Raw genomic sequence first — 24,652 nt, 5'->3', positions numbered from 1 at the left:
TTGAAAGCATGTTATTTCTAATATTTCAGAATGTAATGTTAAAAAGAGAAAATATAACAGTTTTATTTGGTGTAAACTTTCAAATAATTTTCCTTATGTTTCCACAGAGACATGTAGGCTGAAATAAAACACAGAAATTATGAAAATAAATTAGTTGAGTTTTTAAAAACACAACATAGAAGAATTATCAGGTCATAAAAGCTCCATTTAATCTATTTTCTTCTTATATCTGGCAGTTACATTTCAATCTACATTTTAGGACATGCTGTGTAATTTTGAATTTCTCAGCAAATTGTGCTTTATCTTACTGTAAAATCACTTTATAGTGATAAAAACGCTATAATGAAATGTTTAATTTGTAAGGTTTTCTAATTATATACTATAATAAAAAGAATACGCCAGCCTAAAAAAAATTAGAAAATGCTACTTTGTATTGTAGCTTTTAGTATTTCCATATTTTGCATATATTCTCTGATTATCAAATAATTTTATAACTAAAATGTATTGCATTTATAGAATTTGTATTTGCAAGGAGACAACAGGATCCATTTGTATCTAAACAAAATTATCCCATATGTAATGTCTATCCTACTGAAAAAAACATGTCATTGAACTATGGAAAGACCATTTAAATGCTATTCTGTTAGCTACTGAGATATTAGTAAATGTCAGACTTCCATTTTTTCTATTTGAAGTTTGCACACAAAGTTTTATTTCACTTTCATTGTCTAAGCTCTGAATCCTCTTAGTGCCACAAAATGCCACATTGGACAATTACAGTATTGGAATTATTTCTGTAGGATATTTGGAAATGCTATAATCATGCTTTAACTCATATCATACACTTATTCACTCTTCTCCTTATTTATAGGCTAAGTCATTGTTTTTCAAATTATAAGTCATAACTTTAGTCTCTGTAACCTCCTTTAATCGGGAATGGTTGCTCAGTGTTTTCTTGTCTTCCATTACCTTGCTGTTATTTTGTAGAATGTCCCTCAATTTGAGTGCTTTGAGTTTATCTGGTATTTCTCATAATTAGAGTCCGGTTATTCATATTTGGCAGGAATACCCCGAAAGTGAAGTGTGTTGTTTTCAATGTTATATAGGAGGCATATGATGTTGATTATCCCATTACTAGTGATATTAACTTGGATCATTTGATTAAGGTGGTGTCTCCCAGTTTTTTCCCCAGTAAAGGAACTATTTTTCCCTTCAGTTAGTTTCTTTTGAGGAGATACTTAGGGCTATGTAAATATCCTTTTAACACTGAATTTTTACCCCTTAGCTCTAGTGCTCATTGATGATTTTTGCCTGAATCACATACTACGATGATGGTTGCCAAATGGCAATTTTCTAACCTTATCATCCCTTCAAGCCGGCTCCTATGTCCCCATCATTCTTTGAGAACTCTCTTACTTCCTGGTTCACCAAGGTGTTCCAGGCTCATCTGGACTTTCCCTGGCCCAGTGTTTGATTGAACCATTTTGCCGAGAAGCTCTGGTTCTTTTTAGGAGGGAATGATTTTTAGAAACCAAGATCTGGGTGGTGCATGTCTCAGTTGCTACTGAACTTCTCAGTGGCCAGAGCTAGGAAACATGTATCTTTGTCTTTATATCTATAGATAGATCTAATATCTAGATAGATAGATAGATAGATAGATAGATAGATAGAAAGAAAGAAAATGCCATGTGTAGAACCTTCATTTTCATCTCAGTGTTTAGACACAAAACACAAAAATTGTTAAACTAGATCAGTTAAATTTTATACACTAAATGTAAGAATTCCAACAATCAGGTCATGAATATATAATCATAAGATTATATTTCATTCTACAGTTTAAGACACTTGGTCCCCAAACCCCACATGGTATGCCATTTGGTAATTCATTTGTCAAAAAATCATCCTTTCTATTACATAATTTAAAGTAAATTGATTAACACGTATGACTTAATAAATGAGGAAAAGGTTGAAAAATTGTAATAGCTAATAATCGTGATATAAAGTAAGATATTATTTTCTTATTTCTCACACAGAAAGCAGAAATAAAATCACTACCAGTATTCTTAAAGGGGGAGTAGGAATAATTATTAATGACTGTACACATTTAGTGAATCAAAAAAATGTGGACTATAGGGAATTCCCTGGCGGTCCAGTGGTTAGGGCTCCGAGCTTCCACTGCAGGGGGCACAGGTTCAATCCTTGTTCCAGAACTAAGATCCCTGCAAGCCCCTCCGTATGGCCAAAAAAAAAAGTGGAACATCTTTAGGTAGAGGAAAAGGTCCCAATTCCTCACCCCAATGTGCAAGACCTTTTATAATCTCACACACACACACATACGTTCCTTTCCAGTCTCATCTCACACACCCCCTCCCTCTAGGCATCGTGTGATCTGGGCACGTTGGTTCATCTTATACTTCCCTGTGCACTGGCGTGGTTGGCATGCCCTTCCCTTTCACTAATCTGCCTGGAAAACTCTGATCCATCTCTCAGGTTCAGGTCACATATCACCTCTATAGAACCTTCCAGGCAGAATTAATTAATTCTTCCTCTGTTGTCCTAGAAGCTCATATATTCTCTTCCAATTGCTTCTCTCTCTATTCCTTACTAGATGCATCTTCCTTATATTCCCAACACAACACACTGTTAGGCTTTCAGGATAAATATTTGATGCATGCATAATGGTTGATTGGTTCTGAGAGTTTCAACCTGATTACTATTATTATTTTTGCGGCCGCACTGTGCAGCATGCAGGATGGTAGTTCCCCGACCAGGGATAGAACCCAGTGTCCCCTGCAGTGGAAGTAGGAGTCCTAACCGATGGACCACCAGGGAATTCCCTGAACTTGATTATTTTTTAAAGGTTGTAGATCACAACATCTCAAACCTTTAAAGTGACTTAATAATTAAGGAACCTTAAAAAGGTTTATTTGGCAAGCACTTTTGAGATGGACATAGGAGCCCTTCTGCAGAGTTATCCTAACACCTGACCATCAGTCACTGACAGGTGTCCCACAGGGGGTGTCAGGTGGCCTGGGGATGGGGTGCTTTAGACCATTTTTCCCCTAACCCCCTGGAGCTTTCTCTTGCACGGCTGTACCCAGGGCCCACTCCACCACTACCATCTTGGACCCAAAATGATCCTCTGATCCCCGAGTCACCTTGCCACTCTGCCCTGCCTACTTCTGCAGCAGCCATTCAGCCTCCTAGGCACCACCCAGGCCTCTCGTTTGTCCAGACTCCCCTGGGGGACTAGAGACTCTGAGCGACAGCCAGCATCCCTTGTGCCATGACCATTACAACACCGAGGAAGTGATAACCTCCCAAGGGGCCGTGCTGCTCGGTACCAGGCCACCCGGGCTGCCCTCAGCTCTCTTCTGAAAGCTCTCCCCTTCTATTCCTTAGGCCGACTTTGATGTTTATTTTCTCTTTTAAGACTTCATTGAGGTAAACGTTCTAAGAAATGCAGAATTAAAAACATCTTTCTGCTGAGCCTATGATGTAGTTGACGGGGGAAAATAATAAAGGCGGAGAGAAGTGAGACTAGAGCTGGGCATTTGGTCGGGTGGGAAGGAACCGAGGGGCAAACAGACCCACCCGACAGGAGCGTGTGGACCGAGACACCGAGACTGGTAAGGCCTGACCAGTGGGAGCACTTGGACAGAGAGCTGAGGGGCTGAGCGGGGAGAGCTCGGGGGTGCTGACAACAAGGACAAAAACGAAGCAAGAGACGGGGTCTACCCAGCTAGAATCCACAGTTACCTCCGCACGTCCCTGCCTCAGGAAACACTGCCTGTTGAATGTCACCAGCACCATTAGGTGCGTCTTCTGAACTGACTTTTTCCCCGTCTGGCTGCACTAGGACACCATCTGCTCACGTGCCCCAGTAGGAAAAGGGTCGCCTGTAGATGACCAATGCAAGTGGCGGTCCAGTACAGCCTGCCTAAAAGTGCAGTAAACATAAGTGAGGTTTGAAGTACCTTTAATTCTTTAAAAATCATCCCATCTCTGGAAATCTAGCAACAGGCTTGGTGTAATTTAAATTGAATTTTCTTGATAGACAAAGGAAGTTATCATAAGTAGAATATGATTTAACAGATGCTGGCAGTTCTCCAAGAAACCTATTTTAGAAGTATTTACTCTAAAAGAATAGACTTGGCAGCAGTACTTATAATTTGGTAAACGTTTGATGGCAAACTCGGTTTAACACTGGGGCTGCTTTAAGTCAATGAACATGTCGTTCAATAGTAGAAATGTTTGCATTATAGTTAGTATTGCAAAGTGTATATCTCTGTTTTTTTCTTTCTAGATCCTGGTTAGATAACAATGGGAAAAGTGCTGTTAAAAAGCTGAAGAATAGTTTGCCACTTAGAAAAGAACTAGATCGTTTAAAAGATGAACTGTCCCATCAATTGCAGCTCTCGGATATCAGGTAATGAAGAAGAGAAAACCTAATTTAGAGATTAAAATAAACATGTATTACCTTTTGGTAAAGGTTTCTAACAGTTAAATATTTGCATCTTTAATTATTGTGTTCACTAAATATTCAGTTATCTTTTTATGAAAGTAATCAAATGTTTATGTAAGAAAATCAATATGAATTTCTTGTTTAAAATAGTGAAGTAAAGTTTAGATACTGATATTTTTAGCATAATAGTTTTTTTTTTAACATAATGGGCTTGTAAGAAAAATATACTTTTCCTATGCCCATAATGTATAAAAAATAATTATTTCCCAATCATGTAAGACTGGTACTTAAGTTTAAAAAGAGGAAGGGAGATAAAAAATAAATGTTGTATTCTTTTATTCTATGTTATATAGCATGACTTTTTCTCTTTTTCTTTTTTTTAAATTGAGGTATAATTGACATATAACATTATATTAGTTCCAAGTGTTTTACATGATAATTCATTATTTGTATACATTGCAAAATGATCACCACGATAAGTCTAGTTAACATCTGTCACGATACCTAGTTACAAAAAAATTTTTTTCTTGTGATGAGAACTTTTAAGATCTACTCTTTAAGCAACTTTCAAAATGCAATACAGTATTATTACCTGTAGTCACTATAACTTGACTTTTTAAATGTTTTCATAAACTTAGAAATCACAGTTATATAAAGATACATGCTGAATCTTTATTTATTATAAAAATAGATTTAACAGCTGTTACAACCCTAAGGAGGGGGTGGTGTGATTCAGTCATGGGACTCTGCATTACAAGAGCCCTGAGATATTGTCATCTGGTCTGGAGCTTAAACTTCTATTACTCTTTGCTGTAGCCTGTTTTGTTGTTTTCAGCCATCATTATCAGGACTTTTTACTTATATTGAACCAAATGACCATTTGGGTACCATAATAGCACCTTTTTCCTGGGCTTGCAGAATACAGATAGTACTTATATGTTCTATTCTTATGTATTCAAATCATAGTTGTCCAAGATAATTCAAATTTTAGAGGAAAGTGTTTACACTTGGACTGTGTGGGATGTTTGGGTTTGTGCTGGTAGCTGCTGTCTTTTCATCACATCCAAGCTTTGATTAGAGGGGGCCCTTCCAATTCTATAATCTAGTAACATAGACTTCACTAACTAAAAACAAAATAATAAGATCCTTCTTAAAGGTTTATAAACAAATTAATATGCATGAAAATAACGTTTTCTAAATAAATTTTAAAAGATGTGAGAAGGCAGAATGGATCAGGAAAATGAAAGGATTTCTTAAACATAAAGAGAAATAAACATTATTTTACAATATAGTGGAGAAATTTCTCACCTTTAATTCTTACTATGGTAAATATCAATAGCTATAACCCATATAAACAAAAGCTCTTCGAGGTTCTCAGTTTTTAGGAGTGCAAAGGGGTCCGGAGACCAGGATATTTGAGGACCGTGGACGTGAGTGTCTCGGCTTACTGGGAAATTAACCAAGTCTCCAACAAAAGGACAGTCACAACAAAAGCATTGTGACTGATGACATTGTGTGTTAAAGGAATAATTTTGAAAGCCGATTTCACTTTATCAGAAATGACATTCATCAGAGTTGGTGTTAGGATGAAGAAGGAACCTAAGTTTTCTGAAAGCCTGTTGAGCGCCTTACTCCTTCACAGGTTCATCCCCTGTGATTTACGCCACCTGTGCTGTAAGAAGTGTTCCCCACTGGGCAAGCAGGAAGAGGAACCTTAGGAAGACTAGAGGCAGTTTGTTGAAGGTCACAGAGCTAGTCAATCACAGAATTAGAATCTGAAGGTTGGTTTTCTGACACCACTTAATACCGGTGCTCTTTACACATACACAGAAGCGCCTCTGTGACATCATGCGAATATCAAGTTCCATTTTGTCACTGAGATGTAATAATGTTCATCTATAAAATGAGCAGATTACACGATGTCGTAAAAATCATCTTCTCTAGAATATGATAAAAAAAATTCTGATAAACCAAACTGGAATTCCTAGTTGGAACTTAAATCTAAGACAACATCATCGTCATTGAACAATGTAAAGAAGGAAAAGATCTTTGTCAAAGTTTTCCCCATTTCATCCTCTTATTTTAAGAGAAACAACACAGTGTATTTGCTTGTTTTAAGTCTTCGGATAGCTGAATATAGTGCTAAGATTTTTACCCTCTGGTAAACGATTCATTTCCCATTTGGCTGCTTCTTGAAAAATGAGTTAGTTTGGAAGCATGTTGTGTGTCTCCTTGAGAAAGCAACGCCTCGGCTTTCCCGGGAGTCAAGCAGTGGGGGCGCGTGTGTGCCTCCCTCTGGGGGGACACGGGTGTTAATGGGCTGTATGCTCTGTTGGACCAGGTGGCAGAGGAGCTGGGGCATCGCCCACCGCTGCAGCCAGCTGCACAGTTTAGGCCGCTTAGCCCAGCAGAACTTGGAAACCCTTAAAAATGCAAAAGGTAAACAATTTCCATTCACTTCCGAAATCCATATCCCTTAACGGCTATACACATCTGTAAATTCTAGAGGAAAGCTAAGTGTTGAAAGTCTTTGTATTGATAGATGTGACTTTATATCAGCTGAATTTTAAAATCTGTTCCTTTGACTTAAACAGTGACATAAAATTAGGCTTTAAGTTTCTACCGAATTTAATCCTGAGTTGATACATGAAATTTACGTAATTATTTGCACAGTGCTGAAAGAATGAAGCCTCTCTGGACAGTGACCAAAGGTTTGTGTTTTACCATCAGGATGTACAATAATATTTACAGACCGGTCCGGGGTGAGTGCAGTGGGCCATGTGATGCTGGGAACAATGGATGTCCATCATCACTGGACAAAAGTAAGAAAAAGCTTAAAAACAAAAAATATCTCTAATTTGTCATCGACATACTTTTGTTTCAAACTATGCTGATATGTCAGTAAACTAAAAAAAATTTGAATCATCTGTTTGCAGATCAGATGCTTAATATTTTGTAGTGTAAATTCTTAGAAGACTGATTTTTAAGTCCATTTTTATTTGGAAATTTTATAGTCTTTTCTGAAGCATAGCCTAAAGGCCTTCATTCTGTTGTTTTGTTTGTTTTGTTTTTAGCAGATTTACTGTGGTATAATTGACTTACAATAAACTGCACATATTTAGTGGGTATAATTTGATGAGATGTGACATATGTAAATACCCGTGAAACCATTACCATAATCAGGATAGTGAACACATCCGTCACCCACAAAAGAATGCTCATGTCCCTTGTAAACCCTCTCTTCCATCCACCACCCCCTACCCAAGCAACCACTGGTCTGCTTTCTGTCACTATAAATTAGTTTATATTTCTAGAGTTTTATATAAGTGGAATCACAGAGTATGTTGGGGTTAGGATCTGATTTCTTTCATTCGGCATAATTTGAGATTCATCCATGCTATTGCGTGTATTTATTCCTTTTTATTTCCACGTAGTATTCCATCATATGGATATACCAGTTTGTTTATCCATTCACTTATTGATGGATGTTGGGTTATGTCAGCTTTTGGCTACTAGAAATAAAGCTATGAACATTTATCTACAAAGTTTATATGGACGTATATTTCCTTTTCTCTTGGGTAAATACCTAAAAGTGGAATGGCCAGATATGTTAAGGTATTTTAACTTTTTAAGAAACTGCCAACACTTGCTATGGTCATCTTTTTAATTTTAGCCACTCTAAGAGGTGTGTGGTTCTATCTCACTGTGGGTTTAATTTGCATTTCTCTAATGATGAATGGTGGTGAGCATCTTTTCATGTGCTTTTTTGCCATCCATATATCTTCTTTGGTGAAATATCTGTTCAAATCAAATATTTGGTAGAAAATATTTGCAAACCACCTACCTGACAAAGTCTTTGTATCTAAATATATAAAGGACTCTCAAAGCTCAACAGTAAAGAAATAAACAATTAGAAAATGGGCAAAGAACATGAACAGATATGTCACAGAAGAGGACATACAGATGACGAATAAGCACATGAAAAACCATAGGGAAATGCGATGTGATGTCACTGCACACCTGTCAGAATGGCTAAAGTGAAAAATGATGACACCACCAAACGCTGGCAAGGATGCAGAAAAACTGGATCACTCATCCATTCCTGTTGAGAATGTAAAATGGCACGGGCACTCTGGCAAAGAGTCTGGCAGTTTCTTATAATAGTAAACACGTGTTTACCATGTGGTTTGGCAGCTGCCCTCTTGGGCATTTATACTAGAGAAATGAAAAATTATATTCACACCAAAACTGTACACAAATGTTCGTGATAGCAAAAAACTAGGAAGAACCCTAATACCCTCCAGTGTTTGAATGGTGACACAAACCTTGGCACATGGATGCAACAGAACACCACTCAGTGGTAAGAAGGAATGAACTGCTGATACAGGCCACAGCTTGGGTGGCTCTCAAGGGCATTGTACAAAGTGAAAAAAGTCAGTCTCACAAGAATACATGCTGTATGATTCCATTTATATAACATTCTTCAAATAATAAAATTATAGAAAGAACAGATTAGTGGTTGCAGGGGTCAGGGGGTGGGAGAGCAGAGGTTTCTGTGGCTATGGAAGTGCAGCAGAGGGGATCCTTGTGATGGAACTCTTCTATGTCTTGACTGTGGTCGTGTCACATGAATCTCTACGTGTGATAAATCTGCATATGATTAAATACACACGAGTGCAAGTAAGACTGATGAAATCTGAACAAGGTTAGTGGACTGTAGCCATGTCCATTTCCTGGTTGTGATTGTATATAGTTTTGCAAGATGTCACCATTGGAGAAACTGGGTGAAAGACGTGTGAATCTACAGTTATCTCAAAATTAAAGGTGTTTAAAATGTAGCTACCATTTACACATGAATAACTCGAGAGAAAAATTGAAAAGTAGGTAGTAAAATTGTTTTTCAAAAAGTGTTAGAAGTATATTATAAATACTTTGTAGAATTTTTATACTGCTATTGCTTTTATTATAGCAGAGTTTTTGATGCCTTTCAACTCCTCTAATATAACTGCAACTATCTGTATAAAATCTGAGTCCGTAATGTAGGACACAGGTCCTTCCCCGATCCAGCGACACCTGCCTCTTCAGCTTCGCCTCCTTCCACTTAGGCCACGTGTGCCACCCTCCAGCCACACCAAACTCCTTGTTTTTGAACCTGCTTTGTCCCTATTGGTGCTTCCAGGTTTGCACATGCTTTTTTCTTCCCCTGAAACTTTCCCACATGCAGCTAACCTTCTCTATTCCTTTTTTTTTTAATTGAAATATAGTTGATTTACAATGTTGTATTAATTTCTGGTATACAGCAAAGTAATTCAGTTATACATACATATACATATTCTTTTCCATTACGGTTTATTACAGGAGATTGAATATAGTTCCCTGTGCTATACAAGAGGACCTTGTTGTATATCTATTTTATATATAGTAGTTTGTATCTGCTAATCCCAAACTCCTAATTTATTCTTCCCCCACCTCCTTCTCCCTTTGGTAACCATAAGTTTGTTTTCTATGTCTGTGAGTCTGTTTGTGCTTCGTAGATAAGTTCATTTCTGTCATATTTTAGATTCCACATATACGTGATATCATATGGTATTTGTCTTTCTCTGTCTGACTTACTTCACTTTGGTCATCTCTAGGTTCATCCATGTTGCTGCATATGGCACTGTTTCATTCTTTTCTATGGCTGAGTAATATTCCATTGTATATATAGACCACATCTGCTTTATCCATCTGTCAATAGACATTTAGGTTGTTTCCATGTCTTGGCTATTGCAAATAGTGCTGCTATGAATATTGGGGTGCATATATCTTTTCAAATTATAGTTTTGTCTGGATATATGCCCAGGAGTGGGATTGCTGGATCATATAGAACTCTATTTTTAGTTTTTTAAGGAACCGCCATACTGTTCTCCATAGTGGCTGCAGCAACTTACATTCCCACCAACAGTGTAGGAAGGTTCCCTTTTCTCCACACGCTCTCCAGCATTTGGTATTTGTAGACTTTTTGATGATGGCCATTATGACCAATGTGAGGTGGTACCTCATTGTAGTTTGGATTTGCATTTCTCTAATAATTAGCAGTGCGTCTAACCTTCTCTAAATCCTCTTTATCTTTTCATATTGGTTACATTAGACGTCTTTAGAAACCTTTCCTTGACCCTCCAATCTCTTCACCCTGATGTGGCACTTGGTACGCTGAATTCTGATTCTTGTTTTGTTTCCCTGCACCCTGACCATAAGCCCTGGCAAACAAGGACACAAATTCTTATAATCTTTATATTCCAAGGACCCAGTTTAGTACTTAAGTACATGGTAGGTCTCCATAATTGAATTTAGTTGAATTAAGGGAAATTCAGAAGGAATAGACTTGGAATTGAAATATGTAGACTTTATTTCTAAAACCCTTCTTTATATACCATTTAATCTTTCTAACCTAATTTGAGATTCTTACCTGAATATTTAAATGTTAGTACTTAAGACTTATTTTTATTTGGAACATATTTCTTTTCTTCTGCAATCTCTTCAATTCCTAGCTAAAAGTTCCTAAGATTTACAGTGGTTTGTTTTGGATATTAATATTTCCAGCATTCCATAGCTTTTTTCTTATTGCTTACTTGAACTTTCCTTCTAGGAAAATAATTTATAATTTTCTTGTTAGAATTTCTCAATACCATTTATTGAAGTCCTAAACTTGGACTATTAAAGTACCATAAAACTAAATATTCCTTCCCTTTTCTTTTAAAAAAAAATACTATAGCTTTTTGAAAGATTACCGAGTTATTTTGACCTGCAGAGGAGGCTGATGCTTCTGGAGGACCAAATAAGCTATCTTCTAGGTGGCATCCAAGTTGTTTATATCGAAGAATTACAGCCAGTGTTGACACTTGAAGAATATTACTCTCTTCTCGACGTGTTCTATAATAGACTCTTGAAAAGTCGAATACCTTTTCACCCTCGAAGTTTGCGTGGTTTGCAAATGATCCTTAACAGGCAAGTATCTAAAACAATTACTTTTATTCATTCACTCAGATGGGCTGTGTGAGTCCATGCATGAAATTGTTTTGTATTTCCACGTGTGATTCTTAGGAATTAAAGAAAGGAATGTCACCACCTCTGTTGGCAACACTCTCTTACACATGAGAAAAGCCAACATGAGAGGATTGAAAGATTGAGTCTCTAGAACATTCTGTATATATAGTGCCACTTACAGGGCAAATCAGTCCTGTGGAAAACTTTATAGGATTAAACTAATGTGAAATCAACAGTGTGCGTATCAGGCACCATGCTTGGTACTTAAATGCATTACCTCTTTAGCTCTCACAACCTCACCGTAGAGTGGGTTACTACCCCCATCTTACAGATGAGGAAGGTCACAGGGCCAGGAAGGGTGTGGTCATCCTGATAGTGTGTCTCTTTGGGGACAGCAAAACTTCAAATCAATTCTGCTATATAGGAAGTCCACTACATATGAACCTTCAGGCTGCAAACTTTCAAAGATTGCAAACGTGCGTTCACATGTCCAATCTCATAAGTTAGTTCATGTGTCTGGTGTACATTGTCACATGCGTGCATCCTCTACAAGTGGTTGTGCTTTTGTGTACTTCACTGTACAGTACTGTAGAGAGTACAGTAGTACAGTATCTTTATTTCAAGTGTTTGTTTTTTATGTATTATTTGTGTGAAAAGTATTCTAAACCTACTACAGTACAGTGCTATATAACCAAATTGTGTTAGTTGGGTACCTAGGCTAACTTGTTGGACTTACAAACAAATTGGACTTAGGAACGCACTCTCAGAACGGAACTCGTTCATATGTAGGGGACTTACTGTACCTTTAAGGTGGATTTTCTTGATGGGTTCCTTTTCCATTAATCGGACTAAGAAAATCGTTTCTTTGGGGGTGGAATGGGGGTGGAGAGGTCGCTGATTTTTCCTTTTACGTATGCTTTATTACAGTGACAGATATGCTCCAAGTCTGCACGAACTTGGGCATTTTAACATTCCGATCCTCTGCGATCCAGCAAACCTCCAGTGGTTTATTCTCACCAAAGCCCAACAGGCAAGAGAGAACATGAAAAGAAAAGAAGAGTGAGTTCCCTTAGCCCTCTTCCTGTCTTACCATTCCGTCTAATCGTTAAAAATATTCAGGTAGTCAGAACTCATAAGTATGGGAAATTAAAACTGTACGGAACTTAGGAAATCGACTGTATTAAACTGCATGTCACTTAGGAGTAACATATTTATTTATCCCCCTCGGTTGTGTCAGGGATTGGATGTGGCTCTTTTCTCAGTATAATAACCTCAGTTGCATTCCCACCATGTGCCTCAATTTGAGAAGCAGGGCTTGTTAATATAAAAGTCAACTCAGGAGGAGAATGAAAGATAAGAGTATCAGAAAGAAACTGTGCAGATGGAAAAGGGTGGCAACAAGGGGGGAAAACTCAGTTACTACTTGATTAACTGGAATCTTCACTGTTTAAAATTTTGAAAACTGCTGATAGAAAACAAGCCTCGTCTGCACTGTCATTAAATTGAAAAGAAATCTTAAAGTGAAAAAGGTTTCTGGTTCATAAGCAGGGCTGTTTCTATGCCATTTGTATCTTTGAAGGAATCCTGTTGTAGTCAGTAGTTTTGTAGGCAGTAAGATGATAGTGTTGATGATGTTTCATGGATCTACTATGAAGAAAGGGAGAGTATTATATTCAAAACAGGGTGGTTTTCCTAAAGATGTGGCCTAAGGAGGTTTGGCTAGCAAGGATTCATTCATTCATGCAGCCGTCATTTGCTGTGACCGTTGCGGATCGGAAGCTGTGAAAGGCGCCACTGGTAGAAAGATGAAGGCCTGGTCCCCAGGCTCGCAGGAGACACAGGTGCCCTCAGCGTCAGGGGTGGTGGACGGAGAGGGGTCACGCGTGAGAGGAGCCGAGGCTGATGCTCTGGGAAGGGATCAGGAAGCAGAGGCTGTGGCCGAGGACGACGAGCTGACGTGTCGGGGAGGAGGGTAAGGAGGGCGGGGGCAGGAGCCTGGTGGGCGGAGGACCGGGGTGATTGTCCGAGTGTGCTGCTGGGGCCCCCCTCTGGTTACTTACTTCTCTGGCCTCGCTGCCCGTTCTCTCCTCGATCTACACAAATTGCTTGTTTAAAAAGCCTAGGATGTGAAACAGAGAAAGGGTGGCCACGCAGGAGGGCTGTGTGTGGACGTGATCCATTTCCCAGGAGATGATGGGGTCATTTTATGCATCAAATAAGTGAAGGAGTCACATATCTGTTTCACTTGTGGAATTGGTGACAGTTCCGGGCCAGATCCTATTGAACAAATAGCCTGCTTCTTGATTGGTTGGTGAGCATTTGTGTTTGTGTCGTTACCTTTTCTAACCATAAGTTTGTTTTCGAACTCTATGAGTCTGTTTCTGTGTTGTTAATAAGTTCATTTGAATCATTTTTTCTTTAGATTCCATATACAAGTGATATCATATTTGTCTTTCTCTGACTTCCTTCCCTTAGTATGATCGTCTCTAGGTCGATCCATGTTTCTGCAAATGGCATTATTTTGTTTTTTAATGGATGACTGATATTCCATTCTATGTATGTACCACATCTTCTTTGTCGATTCCTCTGTCTGTGGACATTTAGGTTGCTTCCATGTCTTGGCTATTGTAAATAGTGTTGCAATGAACGTTGGGGTGTATGTGGCTTTTTGAATTATGGTTTTCTGCGGATATACGCCCCAGCAGTGGGATTGCCGGATCATACTACAGCTCTAGTTTTAGTTTTTTTAAGGAACCTTCATACTATTCTCCATAGTGGCTGTTACTGATGTCCATTCCCACCAACGACATAGGAGAGTTCCCTTTTCTCCATGGCCTCTCCAGCATTTATTGTTTGTAAATGTTTTGATGATGGCCATTCCAACTGGTGCGAGGCGGTACCTCATTGTAGTTTTGCTTTGCATCTTTCTAATAATTAGCGATGTTCGACAGATGAATGGATAAAGAAGATGTAGCACATATATACGATGGAATATTACTCAGCCATAAAAAACCGAAATTGAGTTATTTGTAGTGAGGTGGATGGACCTACAGTCTGTCATACAGAGTGAAGTAAGTCAGAAAGAGAAAAACAAATACCATATGCTAACACATATATATGGAATCTAAAAAAAAAAAATGGTTCTGAAGAACCTAGGGGCAGGACAGGAATAAAGATGCAGAGGTAGAGAATGGACTTGAGGACACAGGGAGGGGGAAGGGTAAGCCGGGATGAAATGAGAGAGTGGCATGGACATATATACACTACCAAATGTAAAATAGATAGCTAGTGGGAAGCAGCCGCATAGCACAAGGGAGATCAGCTCAGTGCTTTGCGATGACCTAGAGGGGTGGGATAGGGAGAGTGGGAGGGAGATGCAAGAGGGAGGGGATATGGGGATATATGTGTACATACAGCTGATTCACTTTGTTATACAGCAGCAACTAACACAACATTGTACAGCAATTATACTCCAATAAAGATATTAAAAAATAAAAATAAATTTTTTTTAAAAGTTACCAGTGTTGAGCATCTTTTCATGTGCCTTTTTTTTCAACAGTGTAAAACTTACCTCTTGAAATTGGCTTCTTGAAAGTCTGCCCTGTTTGAATTCTTTTGCGATTACCAACCCCAGGACATTTCTTGAGGGCAGGTGTCATTTACAGCCCCCCCAGGCCTTGTGACTATTAAGTGCCCATCAGCACTGGTTTTTAACTTGTTTTTCTGGGAAATGGCCACAAGGCGGCAGGGTTTCTTCATGCCAGCTCTGCTGCCTTGGGCACCCAGAGCCTTAGGGAAACTCTTGTTTCTGGGTTGTAAATTAGAGTGGAATGTGCCAGAACGAACACCCAAGGGCTTTTGTCTCACTGCCCCTTCCCCCTTCCCCTTCCCCCCCCAGACAATACCCAACCCCTGCAAAACCTGTGCTGTCGTCCGGAGGCGGGGCGACTCTACAGACGGAGCTGGAGGTGGGAGCCCCACCACTAGGAGACGTGGAGACCAGGTGACTTTTCAAAGCTCTTCCAGCCCAGAGAGTCCACCGTCCTTTGGGTGCAGTGGGCTTGGTGTAGCTGTAGGAGGGCCCGCCTGGATCTGGAGATTGTGGTCCCATCCAGAGGGGACCAGGCCCTAGAGCGCCAAGGAGGGGCTCATTTGCTGGCAGATCCTCCCCAGCTCCCTCAGCCCCAGGACAGTCCATCCTTGGGAACCAAGCCTGCTCAGGCTCTACGGATGTGACACCTGCCCAGGTCTTAATATTCACAAGGCCTGCAGGGCTGTAAATAAATAACACCTGTCCTCAAGAAATGTCCTGGGATAAGTAATCGAAAAAGAATTCAAATCAGTGCAGTATTTCAAGAAGCCAATTTCAAGAGGTAACTTTTATTCACACTGTTTAAAAAAACAAAAAACATGACAAGATGCTCAACATCCCTAATTATTAGAGAAACGCAAATCAAAACTGCAACAAGGTCTCACCTTGCACCGGTCACAATGGCCATTACCCAGAAGTCTACAAACTATAGTAGCTGGAGATGGTGCAGAGAAAAGGGAACCCTCCTAAGCTGCTGGTGGGAATGGAAACTGGTAACAGACACTATGGAGAACATTATGGAGGTTTCTTTAAAAATTAAGACTAGAACTACCATATGATCTGGCAATCCCACTCCCAGGCATATCCGGAGAAAACCATAATTTGAAAAGACACATGCACCCCAGTGTTCACTGCAGCACTACTTACAATAACCAAGACATGGAAGCCTCCTAAATGTCCATGAACAGAGGAATGGATAAAGAAGATGTGGTCCATATATACAGTGGAATATTACTCAGCCATAATAAAGAACGAAATAATGCCATTTGCAGCAACATGGATGGACCTAGAGATGATCACACTCAGTGAAGTGAGTCAGACAGAGAAAGACAAACATGATTATCACTCATATTTGGAATCTAATTTTTAAAAAATGATGCAAATGAACTTACACAACAGAAACAGACTTAGACTTCAAAAACAAAGTTATGGTTACTCAAGGGGAAACACTGGGGGAGGAGGAATAAATCAGGAACTTGGGATTAACATACACACACTACTACATGTAAGATAGAAAAACAACAAGTACCTAGTGTATAGTACTGGGACCTCTACTGAATATTCTGTGATAATCTATATGAGAAAAGAATATATGTGTATGTATAACTGAATCACTTTGCTTTACACCTGAAACTAACAATGTTGTAAATCAACTATACCCCAATAAAATCTTTAAAAAAAATAAGCACTGAAGGATAAACCAGAAATAAATTAATTAATGAATTGTAAGTCTCACCTATCCTCCATTATGAGGCCTGATGATCTTGCTACATCGTATCTGCTGCTTTTTCCGTTTTCGCACTGGGCGTTCTATAGCTTTGAAATAGTGCCAGTAGATTTTTCAGGAAGGAAACTAAAAAGAAATAAAAATCAAATATTTTAGTTTTTGAGCGTTTCATCCACCAGTTGCTGAGGTAAATCAAACCCCGTGATTCATCTTGATTCCTGTCCTGCTTCCTCATTCCCCACATCCCGGCCGGCAGACCTCTCAGCTCCACCTTCTCCGTCTCTCCAGAACCCCGCCCGTCTCGTGTCTTTTCCCGCTGCGCCCGGGTCCCAGCGTCCATTATCCTGTGATGCCCTGTCCGGTGTCCGCGCCTCCGCATGCACGCCCCCGCCCAGTGGATTCTCAGCCGAGCAGCCGGAGGGAGTGGTCCTTATAGAGCCCGGATGTGCTCCTGCCTGCGAGGCCCTGCCATCGGCCTCCTGAACTCGCCTCCTAAGACGCTGCCCTCACTCCTGCTGCTTCTGCCAGAGGAGCTTCCTACCTCCTCAAGGACCCGCGCTCTGCCCCTGCCTGGAGCCCTTCTCCCCCATGGCTTCAGGCTCCCCCCATTCCCAGCCTCCGGTCTCAGCTCCCCTGCCACCCAGCAGCTTCCCCTCATCCCTCCCACCTGCCGCCCATCTCCCTGTGACACGCTGTTCTCCTTGTTCATTTACTGTCTGTCCCCCCCAAACAGCGTGTGAGCTTCATGAGGGCAGAGGCGTTGTCTATTTTGTTCGCTCCAGTGCCGGGGTCGGGGCCTGGCACATGGGAGGCTTCAGTCAATACTCACCGACTGGATCCACTGATGCTCATGCTTCCCTGGCCTCCTTCTGGCTCTGGGCTCCGGAGCCTTCATCCCTGTCCCCTCCAACACGGCGGGTAAAGAAACCATTTGCTGCTGGTCCCGTCACGCCTGCCCCCTTGGCCTGGGCCCTCTGCAGCCGTCTGCCCCGGCCCAGCTGAGTCTCCCCCCTCCCCGCCGCCTTCTCTCCTCTCCCTGCGCCGCGGTCCTTCCCTAGTCCGGCCGCCTGCATCGCAGCCACTCGGTGCTGGTTAGGCAGCCGCCTTGCCTTAGATGAAGCCTGTTCTGAGACAGTGGTTTTCAGACACTTTGAGCTGCATCTCTCTTTATAAAGTGGATTCTCAAGTGGAAACCCAATTGATAAAGAAAGATCAAGGTTGGCAGGTGCTCCAGTTGAAGAGGAAAGGAACTAGAGGCCGTCCATACCCACGAGGGCCCTCAGAGCACCTCTGCACCACCCTTGGCGTGCTGAGCCGTGTAAAGACCACTGTTCTCAGCTAACGTCTGGGTCCTGTCCTTCCAGCCCCTGCACGACTTCCTTCAGGTTGCCTGACTTGCAGCGCCTGTGTCTTACCCTTGGCGGGCGGAAGACAGAACCTGTGCCCTGGTGGGGAGAGAGTAGGGAGGGCGGCCTGCTCCAGTCCCTGGTCCTGGGGTTTTTCAGGAATCTCCAGAAGTCGCTCCTGCCCGGGTCAGGGTTGGACTGTAGGGCCTCCTGAAGCTGCCGGTGGTGCTCTCAGCTTCCTGGTTTCTCAGTCACCAACAGCTGCTCCCGGAGGCGGGATAAGAGGCTTTTGAATTATGTATTAATTAGACAACAAGGACCTACTGTAGAGCCCAGGGAACCATACTCAATATTTTGTAGTAATCTATAAGGGAAAAGAATCTGACAAAGAGTAGATATATGTATGTATAACTGAATCACTTCTCTGTACACCAGAAGCTAACACAACATTGTAAATCAACTATACCTCAATTAAAAACATTTTTTAATTAGAAATTAAACTTAAATAAAAAATAAAAATTTTTTAAAAGCCAAAAAAATTATTGTATTAATTATCTTTACCCCATTACTGCTAAAAAAATTTAACAAATACTTAGAGATACATGTGGAAATAATAGGTGCTACAAGATACCTATGGACAGTCTTCTGAGCATATAATTTGGCCTTTGTGGATACCATTTTCAGTGTTGAGAGTAGAAAGTTATGGCCCAATATACAAAAATATTTTTTACATGTTATGTTCTTTTATTTGGTTATAGCTTGTGGCAATCATGTTTGTTTTCAACATAACAGGTTGAAAGTCATTGAAAACGAATTGATGCAGGCTTCCACGAAGAAATTTTCTCTGGAAAAGTTTTATAAGGAGCCCAGCGTTTCAAGCATACAAATGGTGGATTGTTGTAAGAGACTTCTAGAACAATCACTGCCTTATCTACAAGGGATGCACCTCTGCATTTCACATTTTTACTCTGTTATGCAGGATGGAGACCTTTGTATTCCTTGGAATTGGAAGAATGGAGAAGCCATTAAATAACACAGAAATCTGTATTATTTTTTAAAGAGATAAGAAACTGCTAAACTTATTTAAATCCACAATTTGATGTAACAGTATTACTGACGTGTTACAAGAAAAAAGTTTCTAACTGCTGCTTTAAAAGTAGACTTTTAAAAAATTAATTTCTGTTAGGAAACTTGTTTAAAAAAGGTTTTATCTCCCAATCTTGTAGTGTTTCTTATCTGATTGGCAGGACTGGCTGAAAAGATGTTAGAAAGAAAGGATTCTACAGGGTGAAAGAGATAGATAGATAGATATATATATATATATATACACACACACACATATATATATATATTTTTTTTTATGAGTGAATGTTGGTAAGTATAAACAGGTCTCATTCAGTATAGCTCTAGAGTTGCGGAACTCATTTCCACCTGTAACAATTCAACGTGCGACTTTATAGTTAACATCACATGTATCGATACACACACCTGTATTTCGCAGCCAATTATGGACAGTTTGAGTCCAAAACAGATGACTGATGGGTAGTAAAAATTCGTTAATCAAATCTTGCCTAAAGAGAGAGTAGATGGGAAAAAGCAATTGAATGAACAAATGATATTGACATTATCATAAGCTGATACAGTTTGTTAAAGCATTTCCAGTAACAGAGAATTTAAAGTTTTCCTATGCATTAAGATATTCTAACTGTTGGTAGCCTGTAACCAAGAGACAGTGAATTTTTTTGAAACACTGAATGAGGTGATTCATTTGTTTCAAGGACAAACACTATCCAGAAAAATCCTTGTTTCTCAAAGAGTTCCATCAAGTAGGGCCAAGTTTAAAATGATTCGGACCATTCAGGATCTGCCACCCCTCTCAACCCAGGTCTTCCAATGATTAGAACACTGGTTAGAGCCCCTCTGAGTCACCCCCTGTCCATAGTTGTGTGAACTTTCCTGGACCCACCACCCAGCCCAGCCCCAAGCCCTATAGACAGACACAGAGCTTCTCTATGTGGATATTTCCCTTAGGATAATATTTTTAACCAGATCCAAAATCCTCTTCAGCTTGTTTCTCAAGAGGACAAGGTGAATCCAGGTTTGTAACAACATTTTTGAGGCTCTTACTGCTGAAGAAATAAGAAAGGAATTTTTTCCATAGTGCATTAGAAAGGAAAGGAGATGTTAAAAATGATTCTCGAAGCATATTTTAAATTTATCTAAAACACTGATTATTTGAACGCTTTAAATTCAAGTGTGTGTTTGAATAAGTATTGATTTGTAATTATTATAGTTTGTGCATATCACCCCTTTTAAGCTGTGCCTAACAACTGTACTTAATTTTTTTTCTCATGTAAAAATGTTGTTGCCTATAAAAGTTTTCCAGAGCCAAATGATGGGAGTGAAAAATTCTTTAGAGGTTACATAGGAAAATTTATTTGAGGGAATTCCCTGGCGGTCCAGTGGTTAGGACTCCACACTTTCACTGCCAAAGGTGAGGGTTCGATCCCTGGTTGGGGAACTAAGATCCCAAAAGCCATGGTGTGGCCAAAAAAATAATAATAATAATTTATGGAAAAATATGTTTGGATTATGCCATTTCTAAAATCAACTAATATAGAATCCTCAGTAATATGTTTTGAATTGGACTTTGTCTCAGAACTAATTGTTATATAATAAGTAATACGTTAACCAGATAATTGTTTTCTCATTATTCATTTGTTAATAGTTTACAACTATTTCAACATAAAGGAATCTACAAAAAATTGGTGGCCTGCTTATGCCTGTTTGACTTCCTCTTCCAATCTAACATAAAAGTTCTGGAAAACTCTCTCCCACCACTGAAAACTAGGACAGGATGAGATCCCTCTAACCTCAAAGCCTTGGGTCAGAAATGATCTCCAGAGGGACCTGAGCTCCAGCCCCAGGCCAGAGCTCTCCCAAGGAAGAACCAGGCCATGAGCTTGCCTGGGGGCTGTACCCTCTGCCCAGGCTGTCCAGTCAGGGAGGCATATGTCCAGAGCCACGTCCGTCCACAGGACAGGTCTCCCCAGGCCCTGCTTCCTCCTTTCTCTCTTCAAAGCCTCTGCCTCCAGGCAGCCTCCCTGAGCTCATGAGAGGGGCTATGGGCCTTGAGGGGTGGACGGGTGGGCAAGGGGAACCAGGGCTGCCTCAGGAGCCAGCTCACCTTTGGAACCTCTAGCCCACCCCTCCCTTGGCCTCAGTCTCCCCATCTGTGAAACATGCCCATTCTTGGAGCTCCTTCTCACCCTCAGTGAGTCTGTCCCAGGAAAAGAGAGTCCTCCCTTGGATGGTCCTTGGCCACCAGCCCAGGTGCCTCTTGCTGCTTAACAGCTGGACGAGGAAGAAGAGGAGGAGGTGGGGCAGCCAGTGACCAGACGGAGCAGACCTGGGTCGACACCAGGGGACCCTCTTCCCTCCACACCCCTCCTACTGCAGCCTGGTTCTACTGGTCACTCAAAACCCTTCCCTCGGGCTTCCCTGGTGGTGCAGTGGTTGAGAATCTGCCTGCCAATGCGGGGGACACGGGTTCGAGCCCTGGTCTGGGAAGATCCCACGTGTCGTGGAGCAACTAGACCCGTGAGCCACAACTACTGAGCCTGCGCGTCTGGAGCCTGTGCTCTGCAACGAGAAGCCACGATAGTGAGAGGCCCGCGCACCGCGATGAAGAGTGGCCCCCACTTGCCGCAGCTAGAGAAAGCCCTCGCACAGAAACGAAGACCCAACACAGCCATAAATAAATAAATAAAATTTTAAAAAACGCTTCCCTCGTGGGGACATGCCTTTTACAGAGCACTTTAGGGATTTGTTTCCATAAGCTGACAAATGCTGCATATAGGGAAAATGAGGCCCCAAACAGTGCAGAAACTTGTGCAAGGCCCTTCTGCCTGCTGCAGGCTGAAGAGATGGGATTAGAAGCCAGGAAACCCCAGGGCTGGGAGGCATCTGCACAGACAGGAGCGCCCCCAGCTCTGGGGGAGTCCACCCCCAGGTCAGCGCCAGGGCTTGACAGGATCACAAGGCAAGCAGTACAGCCCCATGGGGGCGAGGACCATAGCAGAGACAGTGACCTTGGGGTCAGGCATGTCAGTCCTGGCCATGATGGTGCACATGGGTCGGCGGGGGGCAGAGCTGACTTTGCCCCACTCTGGGTACTGTTGTGAGAACCGGGAGGGGTGGCACCCCTCCTGCTCCTCCCGAGTGACCTGGCAGTGCCATCAGCCTTGTCCCTCCAGCCAGACTGCTCGGGCAGCCCCCGTTGTCCCTGCTCAAGCTGGGCCAGGGCGTGCACTGGGCCCCCGCAAGTGCTTATAAGTGTCATTCTGTAAGCAACGTTTGCACACGACTGCCCCAAAGTCCATCACGGCAGTTCACGTAGGCGGAACTGGCTCAGCACAGGGCGTGGTGAGCCACGTGGGGAGGGGGCCATCGGATTTCACCCTCAGAATCTTTGGGAGGCGGTCAGTTTTTCTTTCTGTCACTACCCCAGGCACTGGCCTAGACCTGGTGTCAGTCGGTACAAGGCAGAGGCTTCCAGGTGAGCAGGGTGACCGGAGAGGCCTCAGGAAGAGCCCTGGGACAGGGAGGCAAGCCCAGTACCATCCATGCAGACAGCGGCCCTGCTAACTCACTTCATCTGCACCCAAAAAAGGCAGGATTTTTAAAGTTTGGGATAAATCTTTCCTAAGAGACTTCCTAAGATCTTTTCCTTTCTTCTCAGTCATTCAGTGAGAACTTGGGCAGCACCTCCTGTGTGCAGGCACTAGGAACATAGCAGGGACTGAGCCTTTCAGGAGCTGGATGCTGGGCACCATTTAGCCTTCCCTGGTGTATCAGTGTCCTGTGGCTGATGTAAATTACAAACTGGGCAGGGCTTCAAACAACAGAAAGTTATTCTCTCACGGTTCTGGAGGCCACAAGTCTGAAATCAAGGTGTCAGCAGGGCCACACTCTCTCCAGAGGTTCCTCCCTTCCTTTCTTTGCCTCTTTCAGCCTCCGGGGGCTGTCAGTGTTCCTTGGCTGGTGGCCACATCACTTCAATCTCTGCCTCTGTGGTCACAGTGCTTCCTCTTCCGTGTCCTCTGTTTGTCTGTCTCAAAACACTCCTGTCTCATCTAAGAATGCATGTGGGGGGGTGGGGGAGCGTAGGTCAAGATGCCGGAATAGAAGGACGTGGAGCTCACCTCCTCTCACAAATACATCAAAAATACACCTACATGTGAAACAGTTCTCACAGAATACCTACTGAATGCTGGGAGAAGATCTCATAATCCAAAGCTGCAAGAAAGATCACCATATAACCAGGTAGGACAAAAGAAAGTAATCGGGACAGGACCTGCACCCCTGGGAGGGAGCTGTGGAAGAAGAAAGGTTCCCTCATCTTGGGAAGCCCCTTCACTGGCAAGGAAATCAGCCGGGACAGAAAGGGAGCTTCAGAGGCTCAGAGGAGAGGAGAGCAGTTAGCTTGGGCAGGCAGGACAGAGACCAGCACAGACGGTCCTGGCCACCTCACTGCACCCCCCAGCCCAAGTCATGCATCTACTGGTGCACACGGGAGCTGGGTGCTGAAACTCAGGTTTCAGCAGACAGACCCGGGGAGAGGACTGGGGTTTGCTGCATGGAAACAGCCTGAAGACACTAGAATGTGGTCCAGGCCGCAACCGGGGGTGTGCACAGGACAGAGCCTGGGTCCGCCACAGAAGCCCCACTGTTAACACACGGCAAAGGGAGGGGCATGTCCCTGCCACAGCAGCCTCATTCTCGGTGTGCTCACAGTGGGCATGGCTCTGCTGCTAGGAGCTCTGGGAGCACACAAGCCCAGCAGGTGGCCCACACGTGGAGGTGGGGCTGAAATCAGAGCCAGTTCCCAGGGGCTGTTTGACTATGTAAGTACAGCACCTGTGAAACATCTGTGTGGATTACTGGTGCTCCATGGCTGGGGTGGGACCGGCATTAGCAGCAGCCGGCTTTGCAGGTGCACACACGGAGGCAGGGCCAGGGTCTATGCTGATTCCATAGCTCCTACAGTAGGTCCAGGTGTGTGACTACAGCAGGTCCGGTGCCAGACTTTGGCAGATCTGCACCTGTGGCTTTGTAAGCACAGTGCCTGAGAAATACCTGGGCCAATTGCCAGCGTTGCCATGACTGAGGCGGGGCTGAGGGCAGTGCCAACAACAGTGTACTTTGTGAGCGCACACAACGGGTGCTGGGCAATGCCGTAAAGCACACTTCCCAGTGGACACCTACTGCAGAGGAATACTCAGCAGCTCCTCTCCCAGCGGGAGCACTCCAGTTTCACCTACCTCACACTACAGCTTAGAAACAGATCTGGAGGCTGCTACTCTGACAGCTGGGGAGCAGACCCTGTCACAGGGCAGTGACAACCACAGAGCAAACAAGAAGCCCCACTCAACATCCAGTGCAGGCTCTGGTCATCACAAAAACAATCACACCCCCTATCCAGGGGATAACGGCCA

At 42.3% G+C, this 24,652-nt stretch overlaps 1 protein-coding gene across 9 annotated transcripts in view; it reads left to right on the top strand.

The window, feature by feature from the left end:
* TCAIM (T cell activation inhibitor, mitochondrial) overlaps window positions 1-20,846 on the top strand; it is a 40,247-nt gene extending 19,401 nt beyond the window's left edge. For 4 of the 9 annotated variants that reach the window (XM_061196540.1, XM_061196539.1, XM_061196536.1 and 1 more), the window contains exons 6-12: window positions 4,307-4,429; window positions 6,807-6,904; window positions 7,196-7,287; window positions 11,220-11,452; window positions 12,419-12,550; window positions 15,390-15,494; window positions 18,948-20,846. In XM_061196540.1, coding sequence (XP_061052523.1) covers window positions 4,307-4,429; window positions 6,807-6,904; window positions 7,196-7,287; window positions 11,220-11,452; window positions 12,419-12,550; window positions 15,390-15,494; window positions 18,948-19,188 — 1,024 coding nt within the window. In that variant the 3' untranslated portion in view covers window positions 19,189-20,846. Of the gene's footprint in view, window positions 1-4,306; window positions 4,430-6,806; window positions 6,905-7,195; window positions 7,288-11,219; window positions 11,453-12,418; window positions 12,551-13,237; window positions 13,464-15,389; window positions 15,495-17,097; window positions 17,836-18,947 lie in introns of those variants that run through there. The other 5 variants (XR_009701585.1, XR_009701584.1, XR_009701583.1 and 2 more) reach the window with 5 other exon arrangements.
* Window positions 20,847-24,652: the final 3,806 nt, after the last annotated feature.

Source organism: Eubalaena glacialis, chromosome 7 (genome assembly GCF_028564815.1).
Source record: "Eubalaena glacialis isolate mEubGla1 chromosome 7, mEubGla1.1.hap2.+ XY, whole genome shotgun sequence".
Taxonomy (NCBI): Eukaryota; Metazoa; Chordata; class Mammalia; order Artiodactyla; family Balaenidae; genus Eubalaena; species Eubalaena glacialis.
Note: the sequence above shows the minus strand (reverse complement) of the source record. Positions and strands in the feature narration are given on the sequence as shown.